We start from the raw sequence: 18220 nt of genomic DNA on the forward strand, positions 1-18220 counted from the left end.
CCTGTAACTCAGTTCCAAGGGGCAACACTCGAAAACAAGGGGTAGGGGTAAAAATAAGAAATGGGACTGGGCCTTAGTGTTCTGAAACCTCAGTTCACTCATAAAGTGGATTTTGCCTCCAGGTTGCCGTAATTACTTCCTGAAGTGTTATTATTCTGATAAACTCAGATAGTAAGATGAAAGCTGGCCACTTTCGGCCCACTGACAGCAAATCTGGCAGCCCACCCGCGACTGCCACCAGCAGTGATCTGGCTTTTTGTTCATCGTTTTTGGGGCAGTCCACTAGCAGCTGAGCAGAGTTTTAGACTATATTCTGCTTTTCCACTGCTCACTGTCAGTGCACAGCCTAATTTACTTGTTCTTTCTTTCTATTTCTTTATTTCTGCTCTATTTTATTTATTTACTTATTCTTTGCAAATTAGTTTATGTTGGTAATTTTAACAGTAATATCAATTGTGAAATCAGTCTTGTTAAAAATGACACCTAAGATGCTAAAAATTAATGTTCATAGAAATGAAAAATGACTGTGCAGACATGCACAGATACACGATACATTTATTTCCTTTTGAAGATTGTCTTTGGAAGCTCTTCTGCTCTGAAGTTCTTCCTTCTGTTTAAACTCACTTTAATCTGAGGTTCTGTGTTTCATTACTGAGAAAGAGGGAATAAGAGCCGATCAATCTTTACTGTGAACACTAAAAGACACTAAACCAGGCTGCGCTTCTGAAATAAGTGAGCTAGCTAAGAGATCTTACTCTCACTGTGTCAGAGAAGATTTTGTATCTGACCTTTGAATATCTGTCTAGACAGCTGTGACCCCTCCAGTACAGTGTCAGCAACAACAAAGTCATTTCATATTAGAGCTGCAGTCTCTTATTGTTTATAATGTTTGTCTTTAGTCTTCAAAATAAAAGGCTGTGTGGACTTAAAAACATGTTCTTATGAGGCGGGCCCTCTCTCTGCTATGCACAGACCCTCTTGCTTGTTGACTCCAACTGAAACGACCTGGTACTGCGGCCCCTTTTCACCCATGTTTTTCCCTTCGGTGTAACGTAGATGTCCGACGGGTTGAAATGAGCGCTGCACACATACGTGCTGTTTCAAATTACTTTGAATGTCGGCTCCTCACTCCTTTTTATTGTGATTAACCATTTCTTTCTGAGCTCATCATCAGATAGAAATGAATGAAAACTCAAAAGCGGAAATGATTTTACACAGAACTTCCCAAACCGGAAATGTCGACCCCGGAAACGAGAGAAAGGCTCATTAGATGTGAGAGAACTTTTTAAAGTTTAAAAAGGGGAAAGGTTTTTCTCGTTTAGTCCTTTAGTGTGTTGTATCTTTTTGTGCATGCAAATGTTCTCAAAAGCTCCAGAGGGAGAAACTCTCTCCCACAGAACCCACTTTTCTCACCTGCCTGAAACGCCTCATTGGAATTCCAGCCCTTTTCCCTTGTTACAGGGTGACATCATCTTGCATACCGACAAGCTCTGCCCCCTCACACAGCGCACAGTGGCTACTGGACGAGGAAGAGCGCGTTCAGTGCTGTAGCGTGTGGAGAAGACGCTGACTGGACTTTCAGGATCCAACTGATACGGCAGAACTGTTATAATGAGAGCAACCAAAAACTACAACAGTACAAAAATATGAGGATTTCTATATAGAGGATCAATGAGAACATTCAAAACGTATTTTTCATAATTTTGGGTCGCCTTGTCCAGTGCAGATTCATATAATTCATAGACTACAGCTCAGATTTACACACTCACTGTCTTTCTTTTCTAAACTGCTTTATGATCCTCTCTTTACTTAACAGGGCTGCTGAGTTTCACTTTCGCTTTAGCCGGGTTGAAAACGCTTCTTTTAAATTTGAAACCTCTGGAACCAGAAACAGCCCTGTGGTGGTGCTTTTCAGAGGAAACAAAGCTTCAAATTCTCAGCTATCTGACACCACAGCCACACACCTCTACCCTCAGCCTGGCTGTAAGGATGGACGTCTGGTTCCTATCACCACCACTGTGAACAATGAAAGTGTGCTGCGTGTGGTGAGCAGCAGAGGGCAGTACAGAGTGATGCAGGGCTTCACTGTGTTCTGACTGCATCTCTGTGTCTCTCCTGTAAATCAGAGTCACAGTTTTACTTTGAAAGAGAGCTTTTTTACTACATGGATCCTAATACCGCTTTTGAATAGACTGTTCATTATTTTATTTTATCTGAAAATTTGATTTTAGTGATTAAGTTTTTGTAATTTTGTTTTAATCTAAACAGGGCATTGGATTACATTAAAACGATAAATAAGAAGAGCAATACTTTCCTCATATTTTGAAATGTATTATCATGTGATGTTTATTTATTTATGTGTTCATTTATGTTTTATGTTTACTTTATTTATTTATTTATTTTATTGTATTGCATTTTGTGTATTTATTTATTTGACGTTATTCTGCCGCTGTTTACTCACCAAGTGGCTTAGTTATGTGCAATTGAAAAAATGCATCAATCAAAAAAAGATAATGATGCTGTCAACTTTGTCCAGCCTTTCATCATAAAAGTCTTTTACTGTACAGAAAAAACAGAGCAGCTCTCATTTTTACAGGAAAGTTACAGGAAGTTAATTTTTTGAACTGCATATCTGCAACAAAGACAGACTGAATATTCACAAAACCATACTATTACGTTATCGCCTTGTTCGATTATAGAATGTTATAACCTGGTTCAGTTACATTATCACCTCATTCAGTTACAGACTGTTATAACCTGGTTCATTTACATCATCGCCTCGTTCTGTTATAGACTGTTATAACCTGGTTCATTTACATTATTGCCTCATTCGGTTATAGACTGTTATAACCTGGTTCAGTTAGATTATTGCCTCATTTATTTACAGACTATCGTAACCCTGTTCATTTACATTATTGCCTTATATGGTTATAGACTGTTATAATAGACTATAATAGTGTTCAGTTGTTCTATCAGACTTTAAAGCTTTTTATTTAAATGATAATATAGAATGAAACACAAAACTGCAATGTAGTTTCTGAAATCCAAAAATAAATGGCATTAAACTGCACAGAATTAGCAGCAACTGTACTGAAATGTGAAAAATCTTTAAAAGTAAAATTAGAACTATACAATTTGAGAAAGAGTTGATTTATGGATACAGATTAAACAGCCCTGATGGCAATTGACTGCTGATTGCCATCTACACATTAAAAGACAATTCAAAACAATGGATTTAAAAGATATAGATACATATATATATATATATATATATATATATATATATATATATATATATATATATATATATATATACTTATGTGTGTGTTTTTATTGTAGATTCCAAAAAATAAGTTCCATATTTATTGAGTACAAGACAAATACAAAGTGAATTTGCTTTTATTTTGTCCTGGCTTTTATTATGTAAAGTCAGCAGTCAGCCTTAAAAGGTTACAGTGAAGAATATCGAAGGTGCTGAAGGTCGGACAAGTCATGAAGGTGAGTGTGGGGGGGGGTGTGTACAAAATTAAAATATTTGTTCAGATCAAATTCAGCCATTTTTTCACAGTGGAGCCCAAACTGAGGAGAAATAAAGGCTCTTATGCTTAAATCACTCTAGTCCGGCCTCCTGTAATGCACTCTAAACCTGGGCGCTGGACTTTAGACCCCCTGTTTCATCATGAAGATTACTGTTACTCTGTTACTGTTGATAAAAGCTTCTTTAATCTCTCTCTTCATCATCTCTCCAGAACCTTCTCAAGCCGCACTCTCTAAAGGGCTTCGCCTAAAATGCTGTAACGTAAGTGGGCTCCAGGAGAGTGTAGCCGCTGGTGCTGTACTGCATCTGGTTCCAGTCCAGGACGCCGCTATATGGGATGCTCTTATTGTAGCTGAGGAAATTGTAGAGATCTCTAAAAGGAAGGACCGAGTTCCAAACGTAGACGTCACACAGCTGACCCTCAAAATCAGACAGCGATAGTTCAACCTGGCCAGAAAACACCTACAGTGGAAAAACCAGACACAGAAGACAAGAGAGGGAATTACAGCATTTTATTATTATTATTATTATTATTATTATTATTATTGTTGTTGTTGTTGTTGTTGTTGTTGTTAGTAGTTGTAGTAGTAGTAGTAGTAGAAGTATTGTAATTATTGTTTGTGTTTAAATAGCTGCCTGTGCTGTGTTTTTAGCTGTGTTTTAGTGCTTTAGCTGTGTTTTAGTGCATTAATGCTCCACAGGTGAGACTGAGCACTGCAGACGTTGAGTGTGCAGTCGTGTGGAGTAAATATATCTAAGCTAATCTTTATTAACTAACATGTTTGGCAATCATTGTAAATCTTACTATGTGAATTTACACTATCATTCTGGTAGCATACTCACCAGGTAGTTACTGTAATTTATATCTACAGCACTGAAATGTTTGTTTACAGTAAAGACACCCTGTACTGTAGTTTTAAATGAAGCACAAAACTCTTATTTTACAGACCACATACTGACCGCAGTGCATTACTGTAATCAACAATATCTTCTTTTCTGAAGATTAACTAAATGCACAGGCACATAATGGGAAATGAAAGAAGTCAAAACAGCTAAAACACTAAAATTCCAGTGAAATTGCATCTTAAATACTTTTACAGAGTGAAAAACTCAACAAAATAATTAATTATTTCCTTTCCGTTTTTACAAAATACAAACAGCGATTCTTTCAGAAGCTAAAAGACTAACAGACTCCTCAATGGCTTTGTTTACATCTTAACCATCTGGCTCCCTTAATATCTCAAGCATTAATTTCCATAAATCCTATGTTCCTCAACATCTTGAATTTCTCAACATTTTAAATCCTAGATTGCTCAAATTCTTAAGTTCTACGATTCTCAGAATTTTAAGTTCTACTTTCTTAAGTCCTAGGTTCCTAAGTTCTGAGTTCTCTAATATCCCAGGTCTTAAGTTTTGTAACATCGTAATTTTAAGTTGTTTAACATTCGAAGTTGTATGACATCTTCATCAGGTTGCTAAGGTTTGCTAGGTTGCTCAGTATCTTAAGTTCTAATTTTCTTAACGTCCTACGTTTCTAATATCTTAAGTTTCTTAACACTTTAAGTCTCAAATATCCATCTTAAGTTCTAAGTTTCTTAAAATTTGAAGTTGTCATTTTCTTCACATCTTAAGTCCCTAAGATCAACATTTTTTAATATTGCAGCTTCGTCATAGAATAAGACGTGGGAAACACTGTGCTTTAAAGGCGAATGCTCTTCTACTGAACAAATAGCATTGGACAACCGCCGCCGAGCACTAGCTGAACGGCCGGGAAGTCATTCTAATGATATACTTCCACTTATGGGCAACATTTGAGACTTATGTCAGGGATGGAAAGCCATCTCAGCCAACTGTATATTTGGGTCTACATCAGTAAAATAAAATAAGCTATATATTAAATAACCTGTTTTTATATTTAGTAAACCCCTACATTTATCAAGTTATCTATATTTTTAAAGTATAAACAATATCCTATCTTAGTAAAATGCAGGACAGTGCCCACCGAGCACGGCATCAAATGCACTGACTGTTTTTTCCACAGTCCACGTGAATGTTCAGTATTCAGCCCTGCAGTGTCAGACAGTCTCTCCTGACTCAGTGTTTCTCATGTAGGTTTTCAATCAACAAAAGCAAGAAATGTTCCTTTCTCATGATGTGCTGCTCACTGGTATGGTCAGCAACAAGTTGAAGAGGTTACCAGTGTTTACTACGCCGTCACCCAGATCTGATGCTTTAAAAAGTACTAATTGTTGATAGAAGCTGATTCTTCTGATGCCATAGCATTGAAGTGGGACAGCTCTGCACTCGTCTCCTCTTTGGGAAATCCACAGTGTTGACATATGAATGCCAGTGTTCAGTGCTTGTTCTCGAGCCGAGAATGTTGTTCAGTGCAATTGGGCTTTCCACATCATTTTTCTGGAACTGATCACTGATTTCATGAACGGTTTTGTTCAGCACACCAAAATACAATTCCTTGTAGTGACCCATAGCTGAGTCTGCATCTAAACTTTGCCCGATTCTCCATCTGTTCAGTCAGTCCGATAAAATCCGGCAAATGCTTTGTGCACAATAAGATCTTTGTCAATGTATCTTAACAGTGAATAAAGAGAGTGGATGAAAACCGACAGTATCTTATATATGTATAAACCAATCTTTTGATTGTCATCAGTACCTCATTGCCCCCTAGTGTCCTGGACATCAGTCTCTAAGTAGTATGTAGTTTTAACAAATGTTAACATTCAATAGTTAAAGTGAGTGAACATTTTGGCGAGGAAAATGCCCCCCTTGTCCCCCAAATGTCACCCATGCTTATGCTTCACAGCAGACACTACCCCAACTCTAACCATCCCATAGTCCAGCACAATAAGACACCAAACACACATAACACATCCTTAAACTAACAACAACTTATTTACCAAAACTGTCTCTTCTATTGTGAGCGTGGTGTTTCCTGAAAGCGTCTATGCATGGCCACGCCTCCTGCTAAGGCAGTACGAGCCAGTGGTGGGATGCCAAAATATCTTTAGTCCTGTCTTCTGTAATATCTTAAGTTCTAAATAATTTCATATTTTAAATGCCCATATTTTGAGCTCTTTAGTAACAGCCTGGTCATCACCTGTCCTCTGGAGACTCCTTTGCGGATGCTCATTCTCCCATCAAACCACAGCTGGGCCATTCCACTGCTGGAATCCCAGGTGAAGCACCTGTTCCTCCATGGCCACAGCTGCTCATGTGCCGGCAACATAGAGAACACCCTGAAGCTCACAGTGTGACTTTTTACATGTAAGAAATAATGAGGGTCAATAGAACCAGGTCCCGTATAAGAGACTCCATCAGTGCTGTTCCCAAACGTGAGCTGAACTCTGTAGTAGAGTTTCTCAATCAGAACCCTCATGCAGACGGTGAGTCCGGTGACGTTAGAGGGAGCGTCTGAACGGAACCGGACTTCTCCACCAGACATCACGCTGAACATCTGTCCCTGCAGATCTGCAAACACAGACAACAAATTTAAAATGTTTCAAATACATAGTAAAGAACCCTAGATAGATAGCTAGAGAGACACTTTAACTTGGGTCCTCCTGTTTTACCCCCTCCCTGTGTTTTGCGTTGGGGTAGCGCTGGGATGGGCATTTCTTGCTGCCTGTTAAAGTGCCTGTTTAAAATAAAAGTTATAAGTATCTTCTTCTGAATCAATGTCATATTGATGTCAGAAGCAGGAGATTCCTGTCGAACTTGAAGAAGTCCAGTGGCGCTTCAACAAACTCAAAGGTGGACGGCCAATTAAAAACAGCCCGGAGAAAGGGGGTAGCAAATGCTATGGGAAAAAGGTCAAAGGAAACGCGGCTTGGTAGCAGAGCCCAGCTGGAGTCCGCTGAGCAGGGGATGGCATGCATCCAAGTACTGCGCTTCAACAGCGAGGGTGCCTGGAAGCCATACTCCGCATAGCTGCAAGTGGCCACTCGGCATTGTGGCTGGATGGTGGCCGTCCCCTGACAGAGCTGTTTTTGGCACTGGAGGGGAAAGCACTACAGGTGCTTGTGGATCTGCTGCTGGAACAACATGACAACCTAGTGGTACTGACCATGGGCCTCAAGCAATGCTTTGGTCTGGCACTACCACTTTTCATGCTTATTAAATCTGGTGTAATTTCCCCACATCAGTTGGGCAGGGTGTTGTGTTACATTACACTGATAATATGGGTCTTAACTACAACCACAGGGCACCTGTAGCCCGATGGCCCACCAGCAGGTGGAAGGTAATTGTTGCTTTGTTGGAATGAATGCCTGCAGCCACACCGGCCCTTTGCAGATAAGACTGGTGACTAGCTTGGATGGTTGTGCCACTCAAGAGTCCATTATGCATTTATTTTGTCCCTGAGCCCAGCTGGAATGATTTTACATAGAATGTGCAGTTGGGGTTGTCTGTTTTCTAGAAAGGACAGTAGAGGTTAGCTCCTGTAAGAGTGCCTGTTACATCACTGCAGATAACACTGTTTACCACAAAGTCTAAAGGTTGCAGATGTGCCAGACTTGTTCACAGCATGTACATGTCTTGGCCACTTTATCAGAAACCCCTTTTTTGTAGCTTGCTGGTATACAGTTAGACACTGTAGTCCATCTGTTTGTGTTAGCTTTCCTCTATTGCTTCATCATGTTCTAAGAAGATTTGCTTAAATTCTGTAAGTTACTCGGTACTTAAGTAGCTTTTTGAGCTGATATTTTTGTACTTCCACTCTTGTTACTTTTTTGAACTGAGGTTTGTACTTTTATTTTTTCACTATTTCACTGCAATAACAATATTTTTCTTAGAGGATGGGTTCAGGATACGTCTCTGGTGGTTGTGCTTCTATTAAGTGGACCGAGTCCACTTTGTTTCAGATTACTCAAGATTACTTGAAACATTGAAATGTCAGATTACTCAGACAATTTGTTTCAGATACTGTGACTTGGGGGAAAAAAGAGAAAGAAGGAGAAATGACACAGATCTTACTTCCTTTCTGCCACGAGGCTGTTTGTCCTTCTGCTGGAATCACCACAGTGAGGAAGCACATGCAGAGCAGAGCCCAGACCATCATGAAGCTTCAGAGAAGATCTTCAGCTCAGAGCACTGCTGTTCTTATTCTGTCTGCAGCTGAGAAACAGACAGCAGGTCAGACCGACGATGCCTGTCTGAGTAACAGGAAGTGAAAGTAGGAATTTGTACACATCTTTATCGACCCCTGAGGTCATGCGTCATTCTGTAGTTGGCGTCAAGCCCATATTAGGAGCTGTGGGACTGAGCTGTTTTCCTCTATGGGGAAAATAAATTGTGTCTTTGAAAATTGTTGCTCTCGCACCCTGTGTGTTCCAAAGCTCATACAGTTTGTCCTGCATTCATTTTTCCCTCAAATGAATTACCAGCACATTTAGCAGTTTAATTATGAATATTGAATCAAACATGCTACAAGCAAGCTAATGGTGCTGCACACTGAATTGACATCACATATAAGTAAGTCTACTATTTAACTGTTATACGGACCTTTCTACCAAACCGCACTCCCACAGTAAAAAACAGTGACGTATTCAGAGCTGAGATATTGTAGTGTTCACTGCCATTAAGGAGACACAGCTTTTGCACAAGTAGTTGCGCTTAATTAACTGGCTGTTGTTGGCCACAGCCACACTGTGCATAAGCAGAGTTTTCTCTAACAGCTCGCTCTAGCCTCAGCTCTAAGCTGACGTCTGAACTTTCTCACTTCCAGCTCAAGACTGACTCCCAGCTCCTGTCAGCTGTCATGCATATCCCCCAGTGGTAACTAGCTCCACCTTCACAATAAGAGTCCTTAGCAGAATAACCCTGAGAATAAATGTTAGAGAACCATTAACCTTGAATTAACATGAGAACATTTCCTGAAGACCCCACAGTATTTACAAGGATCATGTTCTGAACTATTGAAATACAAGGTATAGATAAAAAAGAAAGTTCAATATCTACAAAATCATCTTTTTAAAGGAATTTTCTCTTGGGTCAGTCCCAAACCCTAACCTCTTTTATCTTTATTTCATTGATTTTAAATTAAATAAATTTATTTTGAGAGTGAAGAAGAGTTTTATTGCATAGGTGGAGCCTTATTTTAGCCACACCCCTGCATTTTAGAGCAGGAAATGTAAATGTGTCCGAAAACCTGAAAATCAGTGTGGAACATTCAGAATTCTTACTAATGAAACTTGTTTTCTCACAATTTTCACTCAAGACAAAAGAATTTTAGTCTAAAGTAAAAGTCAGTTTAAAGTCCCAAATGTGTTTTCAGCTCTGACTTTGAACCAGTTCAGTAGAACAATCCATATACCAACACCAGCTACTCAAACTGAGGCCTAAAACTACCAAAATCTCTACACTTCCACACTGGACAGAGCCTGCTGGACTGTGTGGGGTATTTTGGTGAGGTCAGTGTAGAGCCCTGCAAATTAAGCTCACATGTAGCATATTAGCAACCTTGTAATTAAGAGCTTATGAGAAATAAATTTGTGCAGAAAAACACATCAGCATTGAAACGTTCTCTGCTGCTCTGCAGGTGACGCTGTGCTGAACCCAGACTGGACATACTTAGGGCAGAAAACTGACAATTTCTCTTGTAGGATCAATAAGGTACACAACATTTTATAAAACACTGTTCATTTTCCTAATAGAGAAAACCAGCTTAGACATGGGAGCATCTCATGTGGGCATGAGTCTGCCTACAGAACGATGCACAACCCCTGAAAATGCCTTTAATTCAGGGGTTTATATATTTGCGGACCACATCCTCTTCTAATGTTTGTTTTTTACCCTCACCCAGCTTATTAACCAATTAATTAGTCTTCACGTGCTGGATTAAGGTGTGCTAGGGTAGAAAACTGAAAGATGTGCAGAGCATGCACACTAATGTGTGGCTCCCCCTTGTGGGAGTTCATGATGCATCTCTAAAAACATCACAAAGTGAGGTTTGTTTATAACAGTTAATTTTGTTTCAAATTGCGTCATTCTTTATTTGAATATGGTGAATGTGTTCTTCCCTTTAGACCAAATGGACTAGAAATATATTATAGTTTTTATTTAATTTGTACATTTAATTTTTCAGGTAGTTTAATCATCTTTCAAAAGGGCAAATCAAAACATTCCCCTTTCATCAAATTGTTAACTATGACTTTTCCACTTGGTGTCCAGTGGCAGAGTGCTGAGAGTACACCAGCCTGAAATATAAAGAATTATAAAATAATGAAAATGTAAGATGATAAAAATCTAAATATTTCCTTTTGTATTTCTAAATTTCTATATCAGTGTTTTCAGATGTATTCAGATAGATTACAGAGATCAAGCAAATAGCAACTATAAACTAACCCAAGATAAGAAGAGTTATTTATACATCAGTAATTTGATCCTCAGGCTGGACCTTCACTTTATATATATTACACTGTAATGTCTAAAGTAGAAGCTCCTCAATGATGTAAAGCATGGACCGTCAGTGTATAATAATAATAATAATTATTGTTATAATAATTTTTAATTTCTAATGTTAATTTAAACAAAATACAAGGTTTGTTGTTGCTTAGTGCACCTAAAACAATTTATCAATAGAGACAGCCAGTCACAGTATATAAATTCATAAATTTTATGTATTTTTTATTTATGTATTTATTTTGTGTGAATTTACTTTGATTTGTGCTTCATTTTGATTGTAACAAAATAATAGTAATAATAATAGTAATAATAATAATAAGAAGAAGAAGAATGACACTTGGTTACATTATTTACAATTATTATTACTATTATCAGTGTAAAATAAAAAATGTATATAAATAATTAAATAAGGTCTACACGTTTCTCCCCACAGTACTGATGCTCTGGCACCACCTGCTGTTCAGGTGTGACAAATTTCAGCTCTTGCTGTAACATCAACACATTTTAGTCTTAAAGTGAAAAATGTAAATCCCAGAATATGCATCACCCAGACATCATACAAATTACTACAGGACCATGTTAAATACTCAAACTTGAATCAAAAAGGTTTATTTTAAATAGACTGAAATGATCCTCATCCTTGAGTATCACAATATTATATTCTGTAATACTGATTCTCAAAAACATAGTATTGATTGATTCATCAGCTTTACTGTAAAACTTACAGTAAAGCTGTATAATGTTACTGTAAAGTGGGGGAAAAGCAACATCATGGAATATTGGGTTAACAAAGCTGAGAGGGAAAGAGAGGAGCTTGTTGCTCTGCCTCCCCGTCATGGCATGTGTAGGAATGATCACTTAGTGTGGAAGAACTGTAAGAACTACTGGCACCACATTAAATCCACAGAACAGTCTGTGAATTATATAAACACTCATTAATTATTTCACAAAAGTGCTTTAATCTGGTACAAATTTTGGGCCCCTGAAAATGTAAGGGGTGGGCTCCTTTCCTCACCTCACTCGTCTGGGCAGGATCTAATTTAAATAAAGTCTGTTAATGTAGGCTATTTTGACAGAAATTGTCAGGAAGGTTTATGAATGTCAACCAAAGCTTTTTACCTTTTTGAGTGCATTCTCCAAATGAGAGAAAACAGATCTCAAAGCCCGCTGCAGTCGGCTAATCAGAGACGTCCAGCACTGACCAATGAACAAGGTCAAATCTGCAGCTGCAGTGTACTGTACTGAGTCTGTTCAAAACATGAGCTTCACTGTCCCTTAAATGTGTTTGGACTGATTAGTTTTCAGATTTTAATAATCCAGAGTTGAGGGGGTGTGGCTATGGGCGGTGGGGGGTGATATGGAACGATCACAGCTCTCCACAAAAAACTCCTACTTCCTACTCTTAAAAATAGGAGCCACAGAGGGTTCTTTTAAGTGACATCAACTCCCTAAAGAACTAGGTTTGAAGATTAGATGTGAACATGTGAAGAACCTGGAAGAACCTTCACATAATGTACAGGTTCTTTACCAATTTAAGGGTTCTTCCAATAATCTTTACATTATGTTGAGGTTCTTTAAACTGTAAAAAAGTTTCTTCACACTCTCACATCTCATTTACAACAATTATATTTACAGTCTTCTGTGGCTTCTTGTGAAGAACCCTTTTTGGAACCTTAAGACTGTAGTAGAGCAGACTGTTCTATTCAGTTTACTGAACTGATTCTTTCAAACTGCCCATTTAAACTGATTCAAGATTGATGGTTGACATTGACACAGAAGTTTCAACGAGTGGCGCCATCATTTCAGCGCTTTTATAATGAACACTTTCTTTCACAATCCACACAAACTAACGCCAATTTCAGCGTCATTTAGAAATCACACATCTGCCACTAGATGTCAGTGTCTCTGGGTTTAACTGAGGTGTACAATTTTCATTGCATTTGGGGAAAAAGAAGCCATGACACAATCAGCGATGTCTCTGCTAGATTTATTCAAAGAATTCATATAAATAAATTCAAAACAAAGCAAAGAGCCTGAAACACGGCTGGTTCCAGCATCTGTCTGTCTCTCTCTGTTCCAGTAACAAAGGTCAAACAGTCTGCTACTGGTGACCCCGAGGGGAATCTAGCCACTCTCCCTCTAGCTGGCTGGCTTGACTGACCGATGGCTCTGGTTATCCGTTTTGGGCTTCTGACCTTATGTTGTTTGAGAGCTTTTGGCCAATTGCCTAAAGTGTTTATTTAAGCCTTTCGAACGTGGAAACTACACAGTTTTGGACAAACATCAAAGGTAACATATGCTGTTCTTTAGCACAGCTGATCACCTCCTGGACACAGTGTGATCTGTAATTTATGACCCCAACTGCCATTTGGTCAGAGAGAGAGACAGGAAACCTGGATCAGTGAGACAAACACACACTACATTCCCGTCGTAACATATAGTGCTGATCATTGTACAAGATTACCTAAATAATAAAGCTAATCACAGCAAATCAATACATGCGAATAAAATGTAAAGCTGATCAAAACAAATCAATAGATACATATTAAAAGTAAATATATAGTATATATGTATATAATGGAAGAACACTAACACTGTGAGAATACTGGCAGCTCCCTGTCACAGTAACACACATCTGCACTCTTGTGATCTTAACAATCGCTTCCACACTTTAGATAAACTCAGAAACACATCACGTTAGTGTGCACTTCAGCACTTCAGCACTTTAGCAGAACCACAAACTGACAGTGTGAACTTTAGAACAGGCTGATGGTTTTTCCTGAAACAAAACTGTAACTGAAGCTCATCTCCAGAGCAGATATCTGAATATTTGACTCTTAGCCCCTCACCTTCCACCAGCTTTTATTAAAGAGTCTTTTAATAAGCTGCTAAATGGGGCTTTAATAGTACTGATCATTCTACTCCACTGCCCACTCCTACTATATAAATCCTTATTTTCTTTTACATTTAAAAGCAAGAACACAGACACAGAGATACAGTTAAACAAATAAGTAATCTAACAATTACCTAAAGTAATCTAAGAATAACAATACCTACAACCCCACTTCCAAAAAAGTTGGGATGCTGTGTAAAATGTAAATAAATGTAAATAAAAACAGAATGTAATGATTTTCAAATCTCATACAACCACATTCTATTCACAATAGAACATAGAACACATATCAGATGTTGAAAATGAGACATTTTGCCATTTCATGAAAAACATTAACTCATTTAGAACTTGATGGCAGCAACACATCTCAGAAAAGTTGGGAAGCTGTCTGCATCGCGCCCCGTGGCTGCGCTGTCTCAGACTGATGATGTTTAATTAGCTACTACTGCAATATTTTTATTTGTACATCTCTATTAATATTTATAGTGGTTATGATGTGAAAACGTTTAACTCTTAGATTTTTAATGACTACGTTATATTTTTTCCACTTACATTTGATGAATTACAGTGACGTTACCGGCCAACTACGACTTACTGCCTACCTCTAAGTGCAGACCTGCGGACCAATGGAGGGAGCTTCACAGCACACTGGCGGTTCGTGACCCACAGGTTGAGAAAACTGGTTTAGAGCATTGAGCTGATGTCGTTGCTATGATGACCAGTGCTCGTCAACAACGAAATGATTCTGTTGTTTAACAGGGACGCTACATGTTGCGCTAACCTGGTAGCTAACGTTAGCATATGTCTTTAGGAATTCTCTCAGAACCATCAGGAGTCTGCATCGTTTTATAGTGTCACCGTTTGGTATCAGCTCAGCTCACTTAGAACCTCGATGGACGAAAAATTCCAGTACCCAGTTCCAGATTCGCCTAACAGAACACCAAAAAAGGCAAATGGAGTGGAGTCGAGTGAGCGGAGCCGATACTGTGCAGTGGCACAAAACAGCACCTACAGACTTAATAATCTTCTTCTGTGTCTGTGAGATCAGATGAGCTGGATGATGTCCAGATGCTGTGAGACAGAGAACAGAGGAGAATAATTAGACTCAAGGAACGTACTGTCACAGTCCGACTCCACACAGCATTTCCACTGGTTTAGAGCGTTGAGCTCGTGTCATTAGTGTTTATAAACTCTATCGGCGTTTCCGCCGGTTTAGAGCGTTGAGCTCGTGTCGTTAGTGTTTATAGACTCTATCGGCGTTTCCGCCGGTTTAGAGCGTTGAGCTCGTGTCGTTAGTGTTTATAGACTCTATCGGCGTTTCCGCCGGTTTAGAGCGTTGAGCTCGTGTCGTTAGTGTTTATAAACTCTATCGGCGTTTCCGCCGGTTTAGAGCGTTGAGCTCGTGTCGTTAGTGTTTATAAACTCTATCGGCGTTTCCGCCGGTTTAGAGCGTTGAGCTCGTGTCGTTAGTGTTTATAAACTCTATCGGCGTTTCCGCCGGTTTAGAGCGTTGAGCTCGTGTCGTTAGTGTTTATAAACTCTAGCGGCGTTTCCGCCGGTTTAGAGCGTTGAGCTCGTGTCGTTAGCGTTTCCGCCGGTTTAGAGCGTTGAGCTCGTGTCGTTAGTGTTTATAAACTCTATCAGCGTTTCCGCCGGTTTAGAGCGTTGAGCTCGTGTCGTTAGTGTTTATAAACTCTATCGGCGTTTCCGCCGGTTTAGAGCGTTGAGCTCATGTCGTTAGTGTTTATAAACTCTATCGGCGTTTCCGCCGGTTTAGAGCGTTGAGCTCATGTCGTTAGTGTTTCTAAAACTCTATCGGCGTTTCCGCCGGTTTAGAGCGTTGAGCTCATGTCGTTAGTGTTTATAAACTCTATCGGCGTTTCCGCCGGTTTAGAGCGTTGAGCTCGTGTCGTTAGTGTTTATAAACTCTATCGGCGTTTCCGCCGGTTTAGAGCGTTGAGCTCATGTCGTTAGTGTTTATAAACTCTATCGGCGTTTCCGCCGGTTTAGAGCGTTGAGCTCGTGTTGTTAATGCGTGGTGCCGAATGAACCGCCAAAAAGGCAAAGTGCAAAAGGAGAGTAGAGCATATCCAGTACAGTGCAGAGGACCAGCGGTAATAGTCTTTTCCTCTCATGCTTCTGTCAATGTGGTCCAATGGTGTCTGGGTGCTGTAAGACAGAGAACAGGAAAGAATCATCAGACATGAGTATTATCACAATCAGACTCCAGACAACAGCAGCAGAAGTGGAAACACCATCACAAACACACACACACACACCCACACACACACACACACACACACACACACACACACACACACACACACACACAGGCTAGATCACCAGTTTCTTTGCCAATAAACAGGTTTTTATTGATGAATTTGCCTCACTGGATTGGTTAAAGTAAGTATGACATGTTGAGCTACAACCAATCAACACATCTGTCATCTGTCTCAAAGTCTCATCCCCAGAGTTACTGGACAGGGCGAAACCTGGACCACGTCAGTTGTGTATACAGCTTGAAATCGGCCCAAAACAGCTCATTTATTCAGTGACAGTAAATTTACTGTACAGGGGAGAAAAAAACATGCAGATTTCCTTTTTCCTAATGTGTCACATTCAGGCTTGGATTATTTTACTAACATCACCGATGCAGAGAAACAGACTGAAGACCTAATGAACCAGCCATTATAGCAACAGACCCAAAATCTCACAAAATGACTAATAATGATAATAGAAACATCAGACAGACTGATGCAAGATAAATTCTTATCTCTCTGTGATCTTAAATGTGCTCAATTTTGGGGAGCTATTTATTTAACCACATACTTTTCACTTTTGTTTAAAGCGTCTTTCTATTTTTTAAGTTTATTTTTAGCTATTTAAAGTTTACTTAAGATTCTATCAGTTTTGGCTTGTGAGTATTTATGCTGCCTCAGTGCTCCATCCACATTATTACTTTAATTTTTTATGTTTTATGGAGATATTTATTTAATTGCATAGGTTTTATTGTTTTTTTGTAGAGAGGTTTTCACATTTATATAGAGCTTTAACCTTTAATTTAACCAGGCAGGTCCTTAGGAATGTCTTCTTATTCACAAATACATATATGTATTATAATGTTTGCAACATGTAGAATATTACAAATGCGAGTATGAAAAGTCCATAAATTTTACTTTTATAATGTTCAAATAGGAGCGTTTCTTTAAATATTATGGTTATTGGCTGCTACTAATAATGAGCATCAGTATCGGCCCTCACTCACTGACCAAAGCTGACCAAAAATCTATTTTCAGTTTACAGACTGTCCAGCCCCGCTCACTGGCTGACACGCTCAAACAGCCTCAGCAAACTGATCTGGGCTGCCAGATTCGACAGGATTTCCTGGAGTAACATTTTACGGTGCATGCTATGATGATTATTGTTCATCAGGGATAATAATAATAATAATAATAATATAATAATAATAATAATAATAATAATAATCCTAAGAAGAAAAAAGAAGAAAATATTATTTTCTATTTAAAAAAAATAATACATTTTCCATTTAAATATCAAAGAGAAACACATACCTTGAGCTTTCCTTATTCTAACAGAATACTCAAATATTCCATATAATATTTAATTAGACATTTTAAAATTTTTAATAGAACAACTTTAAAAATACTGGATCTTTCTACTTAGGTGAAAAAGTAGAAAAGTGCAGGTCCGCTTCTACATTATTACAACATACAAAATCTCAAACTTCCTGCTGTGAGTGTGTGTATTACAGTGTGTGTGTGTGTGTGTGTATGTGTGTGTACAGACAGTAAGTCAGTAACTCACTCTAGTCTCTCCAGTTTACAGTGTGGATCTTTCAACAGATCACAGAGCTTTGTCACGTCTGACTTTGCCAATTTATTCCAGCGCAGGTTCAGCTCTCTCAGGTATGATGAGGGGTTTGATTTTAGAGCTGAAGCCAGAGCAGCACAGCCTTCACCTGTAATACTGCAGTCAGAGAGTCTGCAGAGAGAAGAAGAAAAACTCCTCACATTTATGACTCAACACACACAAACACACACACAGACACACACACACACACATACACACACTCACAAACTTACACATTTACTGTATTTCTCTCTCTAACACACACATTACGATTAATTCAAGATGGCGCCGAGTATGGCTGCCGTGTTGCGAGCTCCCGCTTACTTTTGCAGTTTTTTGTTGTTTTTGTGTTTGTTTTTAACTCTTTTTGCACTAAATGTTACTGGTTTATTCTTCTATCCTATCTATAGTTTTGTTTATCTATGTGTAAATACTGTTCTCTGCATAATTCGTGGAACTCGCACTCAAGTTTTTCACTCACCTGTGTCCCTGTACTCTTG

General features: G+C 38.8%; 1 protein-coding gene across 1 annotated transcript; it reads right to left on the bottom strand.

The window, feature by feature from the left end:
- Positions 1–3383: 3383 nt before the first annotated feature.
- On the bottom strand, positions 3384–8730 carry LOC118822309 (serum amyloid P-component-like). Its single transcript, XM_036591276.1, has 3 exons — positions 8528–8730; positions 6654–7024; positions 3384–4000 (listed from the first exon to the last, which is right to left on the bottom strand). The coding sequence occupies exons 1-3, from the start codon at positions 8610–8612 to the stop codon at positions 3785–3787; spliced, it is 672 nt and encodes a 223-aa protein (XP_036447169.1). The 5' UTR covers positions 8613–8730; the 3' UTR covers positions 3384–3784.
- Positions 8731–18220: the final 9490 nt, after the last annotated feature.

Source organism: Colossoma macropomum, unplaced genomic scaffold (genome assembly GCF_904425465.1).
Source record: "Colossoma macropomum unplaced genomic scaffold, Colossoma_macropomum, whole genome shotgun sequence".
Classification (NCBI taxonomy): domain Eukaryota; kingdom Metazoa; phylum Chordata; class Actinopteri; order Characiformes; family Serrasalmidae; genus Colossoma; species Colossoma macropomum.